The following is a 19,677-nucleotide window of genomic DNA, read 5'->3' as shown; positions in this document are numbered from 1 at the left end:
GAGTTTGTAATAGTTTCATCTCTCCAGTGCTGGTGCTTCTTACCAGTTTCTGTGGTAGCATTTCTATTCCTGCACCTACTCTCCCTTTGCTGGACCTAATTTCTCATCAACCAGTCCCCAAAATCAAATGTAATTGAGGGTTTCTCTGTCTCTGACTCATCGGGTACCGGGTGTTCAATCCCATACACTCCCCGTATTACTGGGGCGAACCAGTTATCTCTTCTGCTTATCAGTGCCACAGCAAATCCCATGATTGAGATTCAGAAACTGAGAATGCTTCAGAGTAGTGTGAGGAGGATTGCCTGCATGCATAAGGTTATTCTTTGCTCTTAGGAGTGGCTCGGCCTTCTCCTTTGGGCTTGGAAGTTAACCTGGCAGAACGACCCTCTAGGAAGGAGAGGGGTCTATTCCACATTTCTTTGTCGCAAAGATGCTTGCAAGATTTGCTCAACAGAGTTAAGGGATTTGGAACCACAAAATGTGATAAAGAAAATAAATATAGTGTCTGCTGTGGAGGTCTTTTGCTTTTCTTTTGACCTCAGTGCAACCATGTGTGATTTAGTGACTTTAAGTAAGACCAAATGTCCAATATACATGATCTCTTCGCCTCCATGATCCATGTCTGATTCAGTGGAGAAAGTCTATCTAAAGGCCTCTTTTGACCGCTTATTGACTAATATGGATTACTTCCTGGCAAACCCCGACCAGTGCAAGTCCCATTACAGCCAACCTCTCTCAAGTTTTTTTTTTTTGTGGAAATCTTTTTATTAAAGAAGGCCAACCAAAGAATAAGCATTGAATCATAAATCACACAGTGCAAGGGTTCCGAGCACGTCCTTCGTAATTACCAACCAATAACATCCGCGACTTCCAGCTTTTACATGTATTTTTACTAACACACAATGTCAAGTTAATAGTCACTCTAGTGTAGGGGGAGATGCTTCCAGCGGTGCACACAGCCTCCCTCTGTATTTGTTTCAGGCCCCCCAGATCTTTGTCCATTTTTGAGGGCACCCTCTTGCCTCCTATATTACCCTCTCCATTTGCATGCACCAATCCATATCGGTCACCCATTCGCGGAACTTGGGCCCCACCTCTCCTCTCCAAGTTCTTGCGATATTGCGTTTGCTTCCACATTTCCCAAGGCAACCAATATTATTTCTTTCGCCATCAAGTCAGTAGCCTCCCATACATTTAAGAGGCATAACCGGGGGTGGCCTCCATTGATTTCCCGCAAATCTCCCACATTCTAGCTGTCACCTTCTCCCAATATGAGTGTGTTATCGGACAGTCCCACCACTGGTGCAGATACGTCCCCTCCCGCCCACAGCCTCTGGGGCACAGAGGGGAGCTCAGGATCCTCATTTTTATAAACCGCACGCTAGTATAGTACACTCGATGCAAAACGTTAAGCTGAATTAATTTAAACCTAGATCGAACTGCCACTTCTCGGGGGGATGCCAATGCCGCCTGCCATTCCTCATCGTCTGTCACCCACATCCTCCGTCCAACTGACTCTGGTTGTCTCCAGTGCCTCTGGGGTGTTATTTAATATCTTCTTGTTAGTCAATGATATTGCCTTGTCTTTAAGATAATCGTCAAGGAGTCTATCTTCCAGTGGCGAGGCGGCTGGCAGGATTGTGTCCTTGGGAATAGCCCTGTATAACGCATTTCTGACCTGTAAGTATCAAAAGGTTTCCTTCTCATGTAGCTCATAATCTCTCTGTAGGGTACTAAAGGGGACTACCTTTCCCCCCGCCCAGACATCACCAACTTTAGAAAGCCCAATCAGGTCCAATGTATCAAAGCCGGCCCATTTCGCCAGAAGCCCCAGTTGGCATCGAGAAGGAGGGTAGCCTGCGTGATCTTATTTTTCCAACCCAATGCGGACGTGGCCCTCTGCCAGAGCGTGACAGTAGTAGCCGTAGGAGTATACCTTGGGCGATGTTTCTTTCCTCCGTATAATGGCCTTTGATACGACCCTGGCGTCATATTATATATGTCCATATTATACGCTGGATCCCGTCCAGTGTACCCATCGGTTCGTGACTACTAGTTGAGAAGCCCTATAATAAATTTTAATTACCGGGAGTGCAATTCCGCCATCGAACCAGCTCTTTGTGAGTTTCGACAATGAGATGCGGGGAGGACCATTATTCCAGAGCAAGGATCGGACCTCTGAGTCCACCGCCTGGAAATATTTGTCTGAGACAGGGAATGGTCTGTTCTGCAAAGCATAAACGAATCTGGGCAGGACCATCAATTTATATAGTTCCGCCCTTCCCAGCAATGTCAAAGGCAGGTTTTTCCGGTGCTTAATGTCTTCCTGTAGGCGACGGAGCGGGGGTGCTAAATTATGGTCATAAAACGCTATTGGGTCTGGTGTGATAAAAATCCCCAAATATCGGAAGCCATCTGTTACCACTCTGGAGTCACAGTTGGGGGATTGGCCAGATAAAGCAAAAGGTCATCCGCATAGAGGGAGATTCTATTCTCCCAATCCGACGTCCGATGCAACCCCCGTATAAGAGGGTCGGCCCTGTTCCAAATTGCCAAGGGCTCCAGGACCAAAGCAAAGATTAGCGTTGAAAGTGGACAGCCCTGTCTCTTTCTCTTACGGAGTGTGAAGATCGGCGACCGGGCCCCATTGACCGTGACCGTTGTAATGGGCTCCTCATAAAAGAGGCGTACCCACGCCATAAACCGCGGACCAAATCAATACCTTTAGAGCGTAGCGAACAAGTATGGCCATTCGATCATATTAAAAACCATCTTAGCGTCGAGGGACATGATGACCGCGTCCTCCTCGATTGTTCCAGCCCTGCCCAGCAACCCATTGAGGCGCCTCAGATTCAGGGCTGTGTTTCTGCCATGCATGAAGCCGGACTGGTCTGGGTGAATCAGTTAGTGGAGCAGCAGTGACAGCCTCGAGGCCAAGAGTTTTGCCAATATTTTCACCTCCGTATTAAGCCATGATATCGGGCAATAAGAACCATATTGCTCCGCCGGTTTCCCCTATTTCCGCAGGACTACCACATTAGCTAGTGTCTGCGACTCAGGAAGAATACCTTGGGTTACACACTCTTCGTACATGCCTAATAAGGGGGGGGGCAATGGTAGATGCACTTGCTTTGAATAGTTCTATAGAAAGACCACTCGGACCCATTGCTTTACCCGACTGCAACACTCCAATTGCCTTTACCACCTCCTCCCTAGTAATATCTTTCTCTAATTCTGCTCTATCTGGGTCCTCCAAAACCGGGAGCTTAAGGGTAGCCAACAATTCCCTCGCATCTTGATATGTAGACGTGCCCACCGACTCATAGACCAATTGTAAATGCGTAGCAAAGGCCTCCGCTATACTAGACCTATCGTTCAGCCGAACCCCTTCAACAGTCATTATTCAAATACCCATCTGGAGGCCTGCTCCTGTTTATCCAACCAGGCCAACAACTTGCTAGCCTTGTTACCAATATCGTAAACCCTGCACTGCGATGCTCGAAACTGGGTCTTAGCCGCCTCTTCTGCAATATCCCTATAGGCTTTTTGCTTTAAGAGCAGTCTATGTTTTATGTCGGGTGGAACTACTTTCCAACTCCTTTTCCAAATGGGAGATCTCTTCCTCAATCTTTCGTATCTGCTTGTGTTTTTCTTTCTTGTATCCCTCAATCACAAATACCCCCTGCCCTCTGATAACTGTTTTGTACGCCTCCCAAAGCATAGAGGGCGAATCAACCGTCCCCACATTTTCTGTAAAATAAAGCTCTGTGGCCTAGATCAGCCCATCCTGTATATCAGGCACTCGTAAATACAAAGGGTCCAGAATCATCTCGTATCTCTTAGGCTAGGGAAGACCTCCATATGTAACCATAATCAGTGAGTGATCGGAAATACCCCTAGGAAGAAGTTCCACCTCTCTAAACATGGCAAGCTGTTCTGGTCTGCCAAAGATATAATCTATCCTGGACAGACTTCTATGCACCCCCAAATGGAAGGTATATTGAAGAGATAAAGGGTTCTGTATTCTCCACATGTCAAGAAGCCCCAATGCCTCCAGGAACTCCCCCAATGTCTTCCCGGCCACCTCACCTTGTCTCGGGGGGGCTTCTATCCAAGTCCCCGTTTAGAGCAGCGTTACAATCTCCCCCTATCAGCAACTCACCCTTGGGGAGTTTAAGCAAATGAGAACCCAGATCCTCCAGGGCCGAGGAGTGCAGCCGAGGCAGAACATAAAGGGAAGTGATATTAAGTACCCTGCCTTCCAAAGTGCCTGTTAGAGTTACAAATCTCCCCAGAGTGTCACGTGTCACTGCTTGGACCCTGAAGGGGGACGAGTTACGGAGAAGGATCCTTACCCCTCCCGAACCTCTTGTATAACCGGCATGGGCAACCAATTTATATCCCCACCTATTCAATGCAAAAAATGAGGTTCCTTGTATATGCGTGTCCTGTAGAAGCACCACATCAGGGGCCTGTCTCTTAATATATTGCAGAACTATCACTCTTTTTATCCTATCCCCTAGCCCATTAACATTCCAGGAAAGCAGCCTAATACTGTTCATTCATAAATTGTTCTCCAAGTTACTTTTTATGATAGTCGTATAAACCGCCCCATGGGTGTCTCAGGAGATGGTGGCCGAAGAGCCCTTGTCCTCCCTCCAGGGCCGGGCTGCGAACCAAAACCAGCCTTGGCAAAGTGCTCGGTTGGCCCCCCCGGGGGTTTGGGGGTGCCGCCAAGCTCTTTGCCAGGGCCTGTTTTCAGCCGATTTTGTTACAGGGACGATTTTGCAGCTATGCTTCAAAAACGGCCCTGTAACAAAAACGGCCCCCATAGGCCCAAAACTGGCCCCCACCCGTGCGGCGCACCGGGGGATTGCGCGGTGCCCGCTATGGCCAGTCCGGCCCTGCCTCCCTCCACCCCACAAAGAGGACGCAAGGACGGCTCGTGGTGTAAGTGGTCGTACCCTTGGACTGTCGGCTAGCAGATCACAGTTGTCTACAAATTGCAAAAGAAAATTAATTAAACGCAAAACTTAACAGAAGCAATCCCAGTGGGACCACCCCAACCCCTCCATCCTCCCACCTGCCTCCCTGCAACGTGGACTCCAAACTGCCCACCCCCCAACTTTGCAGAGCGCCTGTATACCCATACCCTTAAAACCATCCTAAGGGGGAGCGCGGCCTCACCGGCTCCGTCCGCACATGTAGACATAACATCACCTTTGTCGAAATAATACTTATTAACCAAAGCAACCCCAGGACTATTTTCGATTAACAAAACTGACAAGTTCACCACAAGTACATGCGTCGGGGGGACCCCCCCCAATTTAGGCAGAGTGGTATCAGACACTACATGTATCGCAAGATAAATCAGGACTCTTCTTCGATTTGCTGGTCTCTGTCGTCCCGAGTGAAGTCTAGCCATTGCTGCTGCCTGTGCTCACGCAGCTCCTTACGCTCAAAGCTTTTTTTTTAGGACCGACACGTCGCCCACCGTCCAGCCAGTCCTGGGCCTCCTCCAGGGTGACAAACAACCAGCTGTTCCCCTCCGCCTCCACACGCAATTTCGCTGGGAAGAGCATGGCTTATTTGATCCCTTGTGACCTAAATGCCCTTTTAACTTCCGAGCGTTTCAGCTTCTGCACTTTCGCCGTAAAATTGGGGGAAAAGGATATGGTACTATTCTCAAACTTAAGAGTGGGTGCCTTGCGAGCTGTTTGAAGTATAACGTCTCAGTCGCGAAAGTTAAACACCCTTGCAAGAATGTGCTGGGGCCGAGCCCCCGGCTTAGGTCTCCCATCCGGGGGGCACGTTCTATGGTGAAATAGTTGGAGAGGTGCTTGGTCTTTAGATGGTTCACTATTAAGTCCTCCACAAACAGGTCCATGGAAGGGCCTTCTGAACGTTCAGGCACACCTAAAATACAAACATTGTTATGCCGGAAGCGCCCTTCCTTATCGTCTAGCTGCAGTGAAAGTGACTGGGTGCGATTCTGTAATTCAAAAACTTGTTTCTTTAGCTCCGACGTGTCATTTATAAGGCCTTTAGTGCAGTCTTCAACCTCCTGCACTCTGGAGTCCATTTTGCGAAGATGTTCTCTGAGCAAGGAAATATGTGGCTACCGAGTCTATTCGCCCCTCCAGCGAAGAACGTACACCAGTAATCACCATCATAATGTCTTGCAACGTGGGAGAATCCTGACCTGTAGGACCCTTTTGAATCTCCTGAGCCGAGTTTGCCCATGAGGATCCCCCCCTCTTGCAACCTGCTGCAGATGTACTTCTCAATCTTCGATTGTTGTGAACTTCTGCTGCCTTTGTTGGACGCCATTGTCAGGAGGAGGGGGGTCTACTATTTTAAATGGAACGGGCGTTCTTCTCTGTCAACCCGCAGCAGGGCACCAGGATTATCAGCGGTACCCCTTCACCCGAGCCGTAGGCTAATGGCACTATACCTGCATTGGTGGCACCGGCTTAGAGACGTCCGTCCACCACTTGGCTGCTGAACAGCGCCTCGATCACAAAGAGTCAAGGGGCCACACCACCCCTGAATGGGCTGGTCTCCCTCCAGTCTTACCATCCAAAATGATGCATGTAACCCCAACAGACTCAGGAGCACGCCGGCGCCCCTCAAAGGATCACAGTAGGATCCCCAGTGAAGAGTCAGACGGGCAGCAAAAAGGGGGCCCCGTCCAGCGCGGCTCGGCAGATCTTCAGGCATGATCTCAGAACTCTGGGTTTACGGGACAGAGCATCCCGAGGCCAAACATTGTCACACACAACTAGGCCCCCGTTGCCTGAATGAATGCAGAGCTGTACCCCACAAAACCACTGTCCCCTGGGGCTCAGAGTCTGCTCCCTTCGGTATTCTTCTCTGACGGGCCTGGGGCCCCGGTACCTCCGCTTCTGCGTCTACATCCCAGAAGCAGGTCAGACGGTCTCCCAATCCCGGGCCCAGCACTTCAGTCGTCTTCCGCCACCAGCCGCCTCACCTCGTATCGCCAGTTTCTGTGAGGGCCGCTGCACTGCACCGATGGCCGCCCCGCCCGACTCGAACTCCGAGTCACGGGAAAGAGTGCAGCGTTCAGCCCTTTAAGGATGGCATAGGGCACCCCTGCTTTCTGTCACCGTGCCTTCTCCAATACACGCCCCTCCAGGGTAAAGGTCCCTCAAATCAGGCTGCCGAGTGGGAGCTCCGAATCGCCCCCGTCCGGGCGATCCCCAAAGTCGGTCACTCCGCCGTAGCCTTCCCAGACACGATCTCTCAAGGGCGGGGACACTGCTTTCCAGGCCGCGGCGCCGCCAGTTCCACCGCACACTATCACTTGTCTAGAGCCGCTCAAAAACGTCCGGATCCCGTCTCTTGCTGCTCACCACTGTTCTATCACGGTGGGTGATGAAATGTGCCGGATATTATGCAGGATACTTTGCGGATTAGGCCGATCGATGCCGGAGCCACGCTAGTGTGCGGCTGTTTCTCCTGGCAGTTGGCCACGCCCCCTCCTCTCTCAAGGAGTTTGAAGGTAGTTTTCTGACACTGTCGTCTCATGTATTTGTCATTAGCAAACTCTTTCTTGGACCAGTATGACCCACAGTGAGGAATATGACTCTTGTGGCATTGTTCCGTAGGCTGAACTGCATACCTTTCTTCATATTCACTCAGGAAGTCCAGGATAAGATGTTGAAACCCATCATGACAGGCAAGGCTCCTCTTGGCTTCACCAGAGTCCTTAATCAATGCAAAGTAAAAGAGCTGCAGCTGTTTATCACATCAGCAACTGCCACCAAGACTCGGTTCAAATTCTCTGTCACAGTAACCACTGATCAGTTTTTTTTATAGAGCAGGGATCTTGAAAAAGTAATGAAAAAATGCAACAGATGGGCTTCATGTGAACAGTCCCTCGCTAGAACCATGAAGAGGCCTAGCAGACCTTGGAAGGACTCATTCATCTCCATAGTTAGAGAGGAGAAGGTGCAGAATTGACTTCCTGCTCTAGTAGTGAAGTTCCACTGCTCTCCAGCGTGACTCTTGTGTTTCAATTGAACAAGCAAATGAGATTTGTTTCCACTTCTCTTGCACCCTCTCCCCATTGTACAAGCTGGCCATTGAGCTCTAAAAATATGCCCAGTCAGTTGCTCTCTATTGCTTTGGCCACATACAATTTTGAGGCCGCGCAGAGTTAGTCTTCTTTAGAGAGTTCACCACTTTCTGAGTGGCTGGCGAGTATGGGGAGAGATGGTCTCCAGCCCTCTGCTGCGATATGTCAGTCCTTCAGTGAATCTAATTCACATTTCCAAGGGAACACCACGTTTCAGTTCTACTCAGTCTGTAGGGGAAATGGAAGCCTCTCTCTGCGAGTTGGGTCCCTGATAAGCTGGTTTCACATGATTAAATAAAAATCATGACCGCAGGAACAGGGTAGGTTTACTTGTAAGCTCTTTTGACGATTCGTTTGTATTTAGAAATACGGTCGCTCAGACTCCAGGGCACGAAGAGTACCTCCTTTATAGTTTTTTAATATTTCTGAGCCTTTCTACACAGGTCAGTGGTATTTTACAATGCAGACTACTCCATGCCAACAGAGGGATGACTTCCAATCTAATCTCAGAAGCAACACTAGAAAAGGTGTTGAGGGCCAACCTCTACAACCTTTACATCTATTCTGACCATGGATGCGATGAGAAATCCACACTGATGCCTGCTCTCCTCATTGAAGTTTAGTTCAGTTATATATTCTGAACCCAGACTAGTAGATCATAAAGATAATACAACCTTCCTTTAAAGCCATTCTTCCCAGATTGTCTGCCATCCTATTCATTCCACACACAAATAATCTGTCGTAGTTACTTCAGGGGGTTACACAGATATTCAAGAAATTCATTGTTTCGTGAGGTTCTTGAAGAAAAGGCTATATGGGTGTGTTTACTGCAAATACCTTCTATTTCTGAAAAGAGAAAAGCTTTCCTGTACTAGCGGGGGTGATAGAAGAGCAAATCAAAAATGTTGACTTTGTTGCAGATTTTGGGAGCAATTCAAGTGAAAGTGGCTAGACCATGTTAATAAACCAGTATGATGCCTGCTCCCATCTTCCAGCAGAGGGGCGCCTGCTAAAACGTATGAGACACAGGTTCGCATACTCAGCTTAAAGTATTGCAAAGAAGAGTTACTTCTATTCTGAGACAAAACCATAGACCTTTACAAGTGAAAAGCTCTGCTTTGACCAGCAATTGGCAATAATATTGGTACGGTAAGTATTTGCGATTGGCTTGTCTTTGAGAAAGTGACTTTAGCTTTAAGGATGAAGCCTATAGTCAAGGTTAATATTCAAATCTGAACATGGTATCATATCTTTTAAAATGTAAAGCTTGCCATGTTCCTGCTGTTGGTAAAATTCATTTCTCTGTGATTTATGTGCTTTCTGTAACTTTCTTCTGCCCCAGAAGGTTTCTTAATTCTTAATTATTTTCAGATCTGCAGCCAGTAACATACTGTGAGCCTGCTTTTTGGTGCTCTATCTCCTATTATGAACTAAATGTGCGAGTGGGGGAGACCTTCCATGCTTCGCAGCCCTCTATGACTGTCGATGGATTCACTGATCCTTCAAATTCAGAGCGTTTTTGCCTCGGCTTACTCTCCAACGTCAATCGCAATGCGGCTGTTGAACTCACAAGGCGGCATATCGGTAATTTAGATTCCAAACAATTTCTTACTCCCATTATTGATGCCATTTTTAAGAGAGTACCTTGCTCTTTAATGTTGTCATTTGCATTTTCCTGACCTGGCCTCAAAGAAACAAAACCTATGACTGCTGAGCGTTTGGTAGTGTTTCTAGCTGACAAAACTATATTAAAATGATTCTATGTTTGGATGATGCCACTGTAATACATGGGAATCTGCAATCCCTGTAGAAATGTACATCTCTAATTTCTTTATAATACATGTGATTCTGTAATCTTTGTATAAACACCAATCTCTAATTTCTTTATGATCCGCGACTTGTGACGCACCCAGACGCCGATTATAAAGAAAAAAAAAATCAGAACTCCACTATTATAAGTTATTACAGTTGAGTTCTAAAATCATAATGCCTCCTGCCAGGGCCACCAGCAGCCGAGGTGAAAGGCAGGTCAGGTTACGGAGCATAATTGAAGCAGCTGTTTAAAGCAACAAAACTGAACAATGCTTCTCTTTCTTCTGCTCTGTTTTTCTAGCTAAGATTGACAACCAGAGAGAACATGTTTATTTTTTGCATACCTTAGTTATGGAAAAGCTGGAATCTCTCTGCATATTTCTACACATTCCAAGCTATTGCAGCTTTTTTGTTTAAAAAGAAAATGGACTTGTATTGATATGATTGTAATATTTTTTTGCAACAAATATTTACTTGCTTTCTTTCTGAAAGAGGTATGCACCAAGGTTTTCAGTGGTTTGTGAGAAAGGTGATAGTGTGACCACGTATTCTATGGAATAAAGGATCCCCTGCCTTACACAAGTATAATGCAAATCATCTCGGAGTTCCATAACCATATACAGCAACTCAACTTTTGGCCTCATTCCTCTATGTGGTTATGGAACTCCTCGATGACTTGCAGTATCCTTCTAATGTACAGCAGCGGGTGCTTTATTCCCTGTTTTCTATGTTTTTAGGTTGAGCCTGGGCAGCACATGCACTTCTCTGCGAACTATGCTGTATTGGAGTATGTACTTGAAGCCCCGCCCACTCTCCGCCCATATTTGTCATTATATTGTGTCATTGTCCTTCATAAATGTTGGCTTCTGATTCATTATTAGGCTTATTAGTCCCTCCTTTGTACCGCCTGGTCTTCATTTGTAACCTCACATGAGTACTGGCCCTTATAATTCGGTTGGTACACGGTACATCTTCTTTAGTCTGTAAGCACTATTTTCTTTAATTAGTTTCTCTTACTGCAGAAGTGTCTCTCGTGCGCAGTTGGGATCACCAGCTTGTTTATTTAACTCTTAGCAAACAGGGAGCTCTTCAGGGGCCATTTGGGAGACAGAAGGGGCAACTCAGCGATGCCTTCAAGCATTTGGAATGCAATAGGTCTCTCATTTGCGAGAGTTTAAGCTATTGGCATTGTAAATGACCATGCCTTTCATTTATGTTTTAAAAAACAAAACATAAATAAAAGGCATTGCCATTTACAATGCCAATAGCTCAAACTTGCTTGTTCTTGAATTTAACAAAGTTAAAAAGAGGTATTTTCTTCAATGTTTCCTTTTTTTACCGGTTCAGTGCGTTGATTTGTAGATTAAAAAAACTTGATGATGGGTAGGACAGTGAAGACAGTAATATGAATGGTCTGTTGAAAGTTGTATAGATATTGCACTTTATAGTGGATAGTTTTCCCATTTTCGTTAATTTCTATATTATTATTTGACAGTCATCAGGTGAGTTCATGGAATTTGAGCAGTATTTGGAAATGTTAGAAAGCTGTTTTTAAACATATTGAGTGTAGGAGAGCATGGTTTGGCATGTTGGAGATGTTTTTAGGTTTTTTATGAACTGTATTTAAGTATTGATTTTATGGTAACAATGCCAGAGATAATATAATTAGATAAAACTAGAATTGTAGATGAATTCGCAGTTTTTCATATTGCATTATTCAAAAGTAGCATTGATCCATGAATGGCAAATTAGTTTGACTGATCAAAATTTTATTATAAGTCAAAATAAATGCCTTTTAAAAATTCCACAAACACCAAGTAATTCGTAAAGCCTGCCCTGCAGGGCCGGCCGGCTTTAGGGCGGTGCGACCGGTGCCACCGCACCAGGTGCTGACTCTTCAGGGGGCGCCGTGCATGGAAGTATTTTATGGTATTTTAAAAGCACATGCTGCTGCATTGCTGGCCTCCTGCAATTTTCATACACTAAAAATGTCAAGATAACTACGGTGATTAATGTTCTTCCTGGAGAGAGAAGGAGTTTTGTCTAGTGGAAGTTTTAACTGATTTTATGGTAGCACAGAGGGCTAATATGCCTGCTGCAAAGAATGTGTACCATGTAGATCCGCAAGTGCATATAGTTTAAATAGGTCAGTAATTTTGTCAGAGAGATCCTTTTGTTACTAACGGTGTAGATGTTAAAATCCTAACATGGAACAGTGAACTAATAACTGTAAAAGAGAGCTGCATGCAAACTGCAAGGTATAGATTACACCATTATCATTTTCTCCTCTGTCTTTCATTAATTTAATGTTTCAAAAAGGGTTCATTTCGGTAAACAAAAAAAATTCTTATTATTAAATGTAACCCCAAACAATGGATTATGTTTAAGATTCTGAGTCTGTGCTTCTTCAGACCAAGCACTCTTAAACTAAAATATCTACCAGTATGGATGGCAAGTGATTCACATTGTAGTCTTCTGGCTTATGGAACATTTCCTAAACACGAATTTACACACCTTTGACTGATTGTCTCTGGGTAATATGCGTGTGATGTAAAGTGCTCTGACAGCCTACATTGGTATAGGAGGCACTATTTAACTAATTAAAAAAGATATCGGCGAGAGAGTGGTTACGGAGACTTGAGGGGGCACTGTTAAAGGATGGTAGTGAGGGAGTCTGTGGGGGGCGCCAACAAACAATGTCGCACAGGGCGCCACCAGTGCTAAAGCCGGCCCTGCTGCCCTGCACTGCACTGCACTGCACTGCAAACCAGGAGCCAACCTTCTGAGCAGGTTTTATTCGGTAGCTTGTGCACAATAAGAAAGGCCTTAAGATCATGTCAAGAACTGTCAGTGAGCTTTCCTCCCTCTTTCACGAGAATGGCAAGTAGCTTGTGCTTTCGTTCGAAGCTGAATTGGGACCAGCTGTGGTGAAGGTAACAAAAGACAGATGATTGTTAGGCAGAGGAGCGTAGCTGTTGTTAATTGTTCAGCATCGTGCTTCACTTCAGGCTCGAGTTGTCAAACAAATTATGTTCTTTATTCCTTTTCCCACTGGAGTTCACATGATGATCCTTTCTGTGCATATCCAGCCCCTGCTCGCCAGAGCGGCACGCCGTCTCAGTCGAGCTTCTATTGGCTTTTGACTTTCGTGTCAGTGAAAAAAACAAAAACGTTTTTCATAGTTCTACGTCATGGGAGCTTCATTATAATTGGTAACCGTAAAACAGTCCCATCTCCTTGAACACTAAAAACATATTTACAAATAAAATGTTTTAGGAAACAAAAAACATGTAACGTAATTTTTTTTTTTCGCTGAAAGAATAAATACATTACTGAAGATTCTGCACAAAGAATTCGATGATACCTTGGGAAGGCCACCATACTTCCCCCACTTAGTCTTCATTTGGGCTTTGCCTGTTCCCTCAACTGCTCCCCATCCCTTTGTTTTATCCTTCAATAAGGATTTAGGTTGTTCTTTTAATACGTTTTATATTTCCATCTCTAACCACTGCCACCCTCTTTTCAGAAGCACTGGTTGTTTTTTTCCGTCTGAAATCATGGCGTACACAGTTGTATATTCTACATTAGACTGGGGGAACGATCTCAAAATAGAAAGAAGCCAGGCTTCTTTCTAACCAGGAAGGAAGTCATGTTTCCTGCGATCCATTCACTTCACAGTTATTGTCCTATGCATGCTGAGCTCCTACTTGTGTCAAAGCAAATAGGGGAAAAGCGAAAACCTAAACAATCCCTCAAGAAAACAAGGGTGTCTCATCCCTAGCCAAGGTTTCTGCTGGGAATCTGCTTCACAGGCTACTTTGGTCCTCTGTCAGCATCATCCGTCTCCCATTCTACTACAGGGCTTCCATTGTTATTGAGAGTTTTAGAGGCATTGAGACGATCTGATGAGCCAGCATCAAGGACGCTGTCGAAAGAACCCTCAAAGCCACACTGAAATTTGCTGTTGAGATCATCTTGGATGTCATGGCATGCTATTCAAAGCCATCTGGCATTACAGTTGTCTACGAGGTTCAGTGACAGCCCTCTGGCCAGCTGCTTTCCCCCCACCCATGATTATCCTTGCTCATACAGAAAGGAGATCAAAACACCCATGGATTGGATTTATGAAACCAGAAATAGGTCTGGCCCCAGAAGAGACTCCCTCCCTCAAGCTTTGATCTAAAGTACTGATGGGGTCTGTTAATGTGATCTTTAAAGGAAGGTGGTGATCCAACATTGATAGCAGCAGTGGCCCGTGCAGGTAAGAGCGGTGGGGTCGGGTGAGGGGATGGGGGATTTTGACAGACGACAAAGAGGGAAAAATAATTATTTATTTAATTTTCCCTCGTGGTCGTCTGTCAAATACCCCCTTCCCCCCACACACACACACACACACCTTTCTTACCTGCACGGGCCGCGGCTCATTGATAGTGGGATTATCTTGATCCTGTGGGTTCACCCACTAAAGATTTGTGGAGGCCCAAAGAAGCTTCCTACCAAGATGTCATCACATATCTTGCTAAATCAGGAAAGGCAGCAGAAATCTATTATTTGTTCCCATTGTCCCAGATGTTGTTCAAATTGGGGACTGGAGCCTACTGCTGCATGAAGAGGATACGAAGATTCATGTCTTTAGTTACTCGGCTACCCTGTACAGCACTCCTCTGCCTTCTTGCCTAGGTTTGTGCTTTACAAATACTCCATACATATTTACAGACATCTGAAAGAGACACGTTAGTGATAGATTCCTTACCTTAGAATATCCCCAGGCGTCAGACTGGATCCGCAAAGTTTTCGTCAGCAGTACCTCGTGTCGGAAATAGGCGTTGTGCAGGTCCGCATCCATAGTAGGCGTCGTGACCGCTGGGATGACGTCGCAATTACTTTTTCCGTGCCAGCGAACGCAGATCTGGAGAGAGCGGTACCCCCAGTCAATTTTTGACTGAGTGTTTTTTTGGGACTTTTTGCCTCTGTTCATTTGAGTCTTTGACACCTGGTGTATAGGGATGTCCGGTTTTAAGTCTTGCGAGGTTTGTTGCCCCATGAGGTCTGTGACGGACCCGCACCGTAAGTGTCTCTATTACCTGGGGCTCGACCACGACCCCTCGTCGTGCCCAGACGGCTGGGCCATGGCTCCAAAAACTGTGCAGGAGTGGTCCCGAAAGTAGCTTGAAGCCCGGGAGTCGGCTCCGCGCCGTTCAAGGTCCCGGTCCCGTGGGAGGTCTAGGGACCGGTCGCAGAGCCGCCACCATCGTTTGACGAAGTCTTCGCACTCGGGTCAGGTAAGACGAAGCACAAGAAGATGAAGAAGCGGCGTCGCTCTTCACCTAGCCTGTCGTGCGACACGGCTGAGGCTGCGGGCGGTGCCACTCTGGAGGAGCCTAGGCAGTTGCTGACAACCTACCCGACTCCGTCAGCGACTCCGGCCCAGCTGCAGGAATTCCTATCTGCTATGGCCTGTCTGGCCCCGCCGGCGCGCCTTCGGGCCCTGCGGGCCAGACGGGGGGTCCTCGCCTTCCTTCGTCGCCGGCTCCGGCCTCAGCGCCACGAGAGCCCCATGGATCCATGCCTGGATCACAACCGATGCCAGTTGACCTCATACGACATCCACCGACATCACTGCCTACGGCGCCGGCCGCTCCCCCGGCCGACGCCGTCCGCGGCTTCCACCCCGACGTGGAGATGCTGCCGGACCAGTTTCGACCGATGCAGATGGGGAATTTCTATCCCTTTCTCCATCCACTTTCTTTCCCACCTTCTCCGCAGGTTACGGAGGACGGGAAGGACTGGGAGGGGTCTGAAGACCCTCTCGCAGCCCAATGCGAGTAAGAGCCGAACTGGGAAGAGGATTTGGAGGACGCAGGTGGACTGGATTTTTCTCCAGAACCTGGCGCGGTGTCTCCTACCGTGGCAACGGAGGAGGGTGGTACTTATTCAGAGGTGTTGCATAGGGCGGCCAAGGCTCTCCATCTCAAGCTCCTTACAGTGGCCATCAGGACTAACCTCCTGACAGAAGTGTTTAGGTCAGTGTCTTCCTCTGCGGAACCTCTGCTGCCCTTCAATGACGCACTTTCAGACGTTCTTTTGGGCACCTGTTCCAGGCCAAACACAGGTGCTCCTGTGGATAGGAACGTGGTCCGACCCATCGCCCGGCATCAGGCAACCCCATTATCCTCTCCCAACACCCTACCCGTGAGAGCTTGGTTGTCCAAGCTTCTGCTTCCCCCAGCGCATTCCCTGTTGGACCTCCGGACAGGGAATCCAAGAAAATGGAGCAATTTGGAAAGAAGATTTTCTCTTCCGCCAGTTCAGGATTGCGGTCTGTGGACACTGCATGCCTCTTGGCCCGTTATTCCCACTCAGTGTGGGATACAGTGGCGCACGTGCTGCCTCAGTGTCCGGAGGATGCCCAGACGGTGCTCTCTCAAGCTATTGCTGAGGGGAGAGATGCAGCCAAATTCACGGTTCGTTGTGGCCTTGACACTGCCTACTCGCTAGGCAGAGCGATTTCCACGACAGTGGCGCTACGCCGTAATGCCTGGCTGAGGACGACTGGCTTTTCAGGGGCTGTCCAGAACACTCTGATGGACATGCCGTTTGATGGCACTCGCCTTTTTGGCGATAAGGCGGATAGTGCTTTGGAGCGCTTTAAGGACTCGCGAGCTACGGTTAAGTCCTAAGGCCTGTCGGCTACATGCACTCCTTTTGGCTTCTGCCTTTCGCTCCTTTAGTGGTCAAGGAAGGAGCGCCCAAACGCGCTTGTTTCAGAGCCACGGGCCTGTGCAGCAACAGTCTCAGCGCAGCCGCGTACGCTGGACCCGCCGAGGTGGGTCACTGGACCAGCGGGCAAGTTAGTCTACCACCTCCCCTGCCACCACTGCCTCCAAACCTTCCTAGTCCGTTTTTTCAGGCCCACCAAACGCCAGTGGGCAGCAGGATTTGCCATCACCTCCCCTACTGGCGCACCATCACTTCAGACAGGTGAGTTTTACAGATAGTCCGAAGGGGCTACTCCCTCCCCTTCAAGACTACCCCTCCAGCCAGGCCACCTCAGCACCACCACATGTCGGGGGATCACTTGGCACTTCTCCAGCAGGAAGTTACGGCCCTCTTGGCCAAGGGGGCCATCGAGCACGTTCCGACGCCAGAAATAGGTTGTGGTTGTTATTCCCACTACTTCTTGATTCCAAAGAAGGACAAGGGCCTGCGTCCTGTCTTAGACCTTCAGAACGTCAGTCGCTTCCTCCGGAAGGAGGAGTTCAAGATGCTCATGCTTGCTCTGGTCTAGTCTGCCCTAGACCCGCAAGACTGGTTGGTAGCGTTGGACTTGCAGGACGCTTACTTTCATATCCCCGTCCTGCCAGCCCACCGGCGTTACCTACGGTTCACGGTAGGCCACGAGCACTTTCAGTTCACTGTGCTCCCTTTTGGCCTTACCAGCGCCGCTCGGGTGTTCACGAAAGTGAAGGTGGTGGTCGCAGCTCATCTGCGCAGATCCGGGGTTTCAGTCTTCCCCTATCTCGACGACTGGTTGTAGATGGCGGGCTCGCCCCAGGCAGTAGTCTCCAACCTCCAGACTACGGCCGACCTCCTGCATTTGCTGGGGTTCTCCATCAACGTGCTGAAGTCGCAGCTGATTCCCTCTCAGAGGCTTCTCTTCATCGGAGCAGTTCTGGACACGGCGCAGTTTCGGGTTTATCCTCCCGAGCAGTGAGTCTGGGACATTCGGGCTATGATTCCGATCTTTCGTCCCTTGTCCTTTGTTTCGGTCAGGATGACCTTGAGGCTGCTGGGCCTCATGGGCTCCGGCATCCTGCTGACAAATCATGCCAGGTGGCATATGCGGGCTCTGCAGTGGGACCTAAAGTTCCAGTGGGCGCAGAATCAGGGCAAACTGTCTGAGTACGTCCAGATCTCGGAGGGCACTCCAGAACAGTTGCAGTGGTGGCTCACGAACCAGCATTGGGTCAGCGGCAGATCACTCTCCCTTCCCCAACTGGAGCACACAGTGGTGATGGATGCGTCCCTCCTGGGATGGGGCGGCCACATGGGAGAGGCGGAGATCAGAGGCCTCTGTCTCCGGCAGAGTCCAGGCTCCATATCCACCTCTTGGAGCTCCGGGCGATCCTACTTGCACTGAAGGCATTCCTTTCCTCTGTCAAGGGAAGGGTAGGGCAGGTGTTCACAGACAACACCACCGCCATGTGGTACTGCAACAAGCAAGGCGGGGTGGGGTCGTGGACCCTATGTCAGGAGGCTCTGCGTCTCTGGACATGGCTGGAACGTCAAGGCATTTCCTTGGTGGTTCAACACTTGGCAGGTTCTTTGAACGCCAGGGCGGACTAACTCAGCCGCAGGTGCATGATGGATCACGAATGGCGTCTTCACTCTGAGGTGGCGCAAGGTCTCTTTCAGCAGTGGGGAGAGCTTTGGTTAGATCTATTCGCCACCGAAGAAAACGCGCAATGTCAGCAGTTCTGCGTGTTGGAATTTCCAAGGCGGCACTCGCTCGGCGACGCTTTTCGTCACAAGTGGATTTGCGGTCTATTGTACGCCTTTCCGCTTATACCACTTCTACCCAGAGTGCTGAAGAAGATCAGTCCCGACCGGGCCCAAGTCATTCTTGTGGCCCTGGACCGGGCTCGAAGAGTTTGGAATCCCGTGCTACTCAGTATGAGCGTGGATCCCCCGATCCGACTGCCTCTTCGGGAGGATCTTCTGTCGCAGCAGCAGGGGACAGTCCTCCACCCGAACCTATCCAGCCTCCACCTCCTTGCGTGGAGATTGAGCGGCGACAGTTGATTCCATTTGACTTGCCTCCTGAAATCTGTGATATCATTCTGGCAGCCAGGCGTCTTTACACTAAATCGGTATGCCTGCCAGTTGAACAAATTTGAGGCATGGTGCACAGCAAAGGCTGTGGATCCCCTTTGTGCCCCTCTTTCAGAATTCTTTTGTTCCTTCTGTCTTTGGCCTGGCAGGGCTCTGCTCTGGGCACTATTAAGGGCTACCTTTCTGCAGTCTCGGCCTTTCTCAGGCTCCCTGATCAGCTCTCTTTTCAAGTCCCCTGTTGTAAATAGATTTCTCAAAGGCATTACTCACCTTTTCCCTCCTATTCCTTTTGTGATGCCGTAGTGGGACTTGAATCTGGTTCTTACCTATTTGATGTGTGCTCCCTTTGAGCCGCTGCACAATTGTCCTCTTCGTTTATGGACTTTGAAGACTGCTTTTCTGGTTGCCATCACCTCCACAAGGCGTGTGAGTGAGCTCCAGGCTCTTTCCTGTGAACATCCTTTTCTGTCTGTTCATCTGGACAAGGTTGTGCTTAGCACTCGTCCTTCCTTCTTGCCAAAGGTCGTTACTGCCTTTCACATCGGGCAGACTATCATCTTGCCCACTTTCTTTCCGCATCCTTACAGAGAGGAAGAGAGGCTCCACCGTCTGGGCCCAAAACGTGCGCTCTCATTTTACTTGAATCGCAAACAACAGTTCCGGGTGGATGACCAGCTCTTTGTTGGCTACGTAGGCGCAAAGAAAGACCGGGCTGTACACAAGAGGACTTTCTCCCGCTGGGTCGTCTTGTGTATTAAAGCCTGCTATTCTCTGGCTAAAAAGGAACCTCCGTTGTGTGCCCATTCTACCAGGGCGACAGCAGCTACTACTGCATTGGGACATGGTGTCCCCCTGCAAGACATCTCTCAGGCAGCTTCGTGGGCCTCGCTGCACACTTTTACTAAGCATTATTTCCTGGACAGCCAAGTCTGGAG

General features: G+C 48.5%; 1 protein-coding gene across 1 annotated transcript in view; it reads left to right on the top strand.

Annotated features, from left to right (window-relative positions):
• Positions 1 to 19,677, top strand: part of SMAD3 (SMAD family member 3) — a 348,680-nt gene that overhangs the window by 241,813 nt on the left and 87,190 nt on the right. The window contains exon 6 of the mRNA XM_085644602.1: positions 9,470 to 9,682. Within this exon, the coding sequence (XP_085500728.1) occupies positions 9,470 to 9,682 (213 nt within the window). The remainder of the gene's footprint in view (positions 1 to 9,469; positions 9,683 to 19,677) is intronic.

The sequence above is a fragment of the Triturus cristatus genome, chromosome 3_1 (assembly GCF_964204655.1).
Source record: "Triturus cristatus chromosome 3_1, aTriCri1.1, whole genome shotgun sequence".
In the NCBI taxonomy this organism is placed as follows: Eukaryota; Metazoa; Chordata; class Amphibia; order Caudata; family Salamandridae; genus Triturus; species Triturus cristatus.
This window is presented reverse-complemented; position numbering and strand designations above follow the sequence as displayed.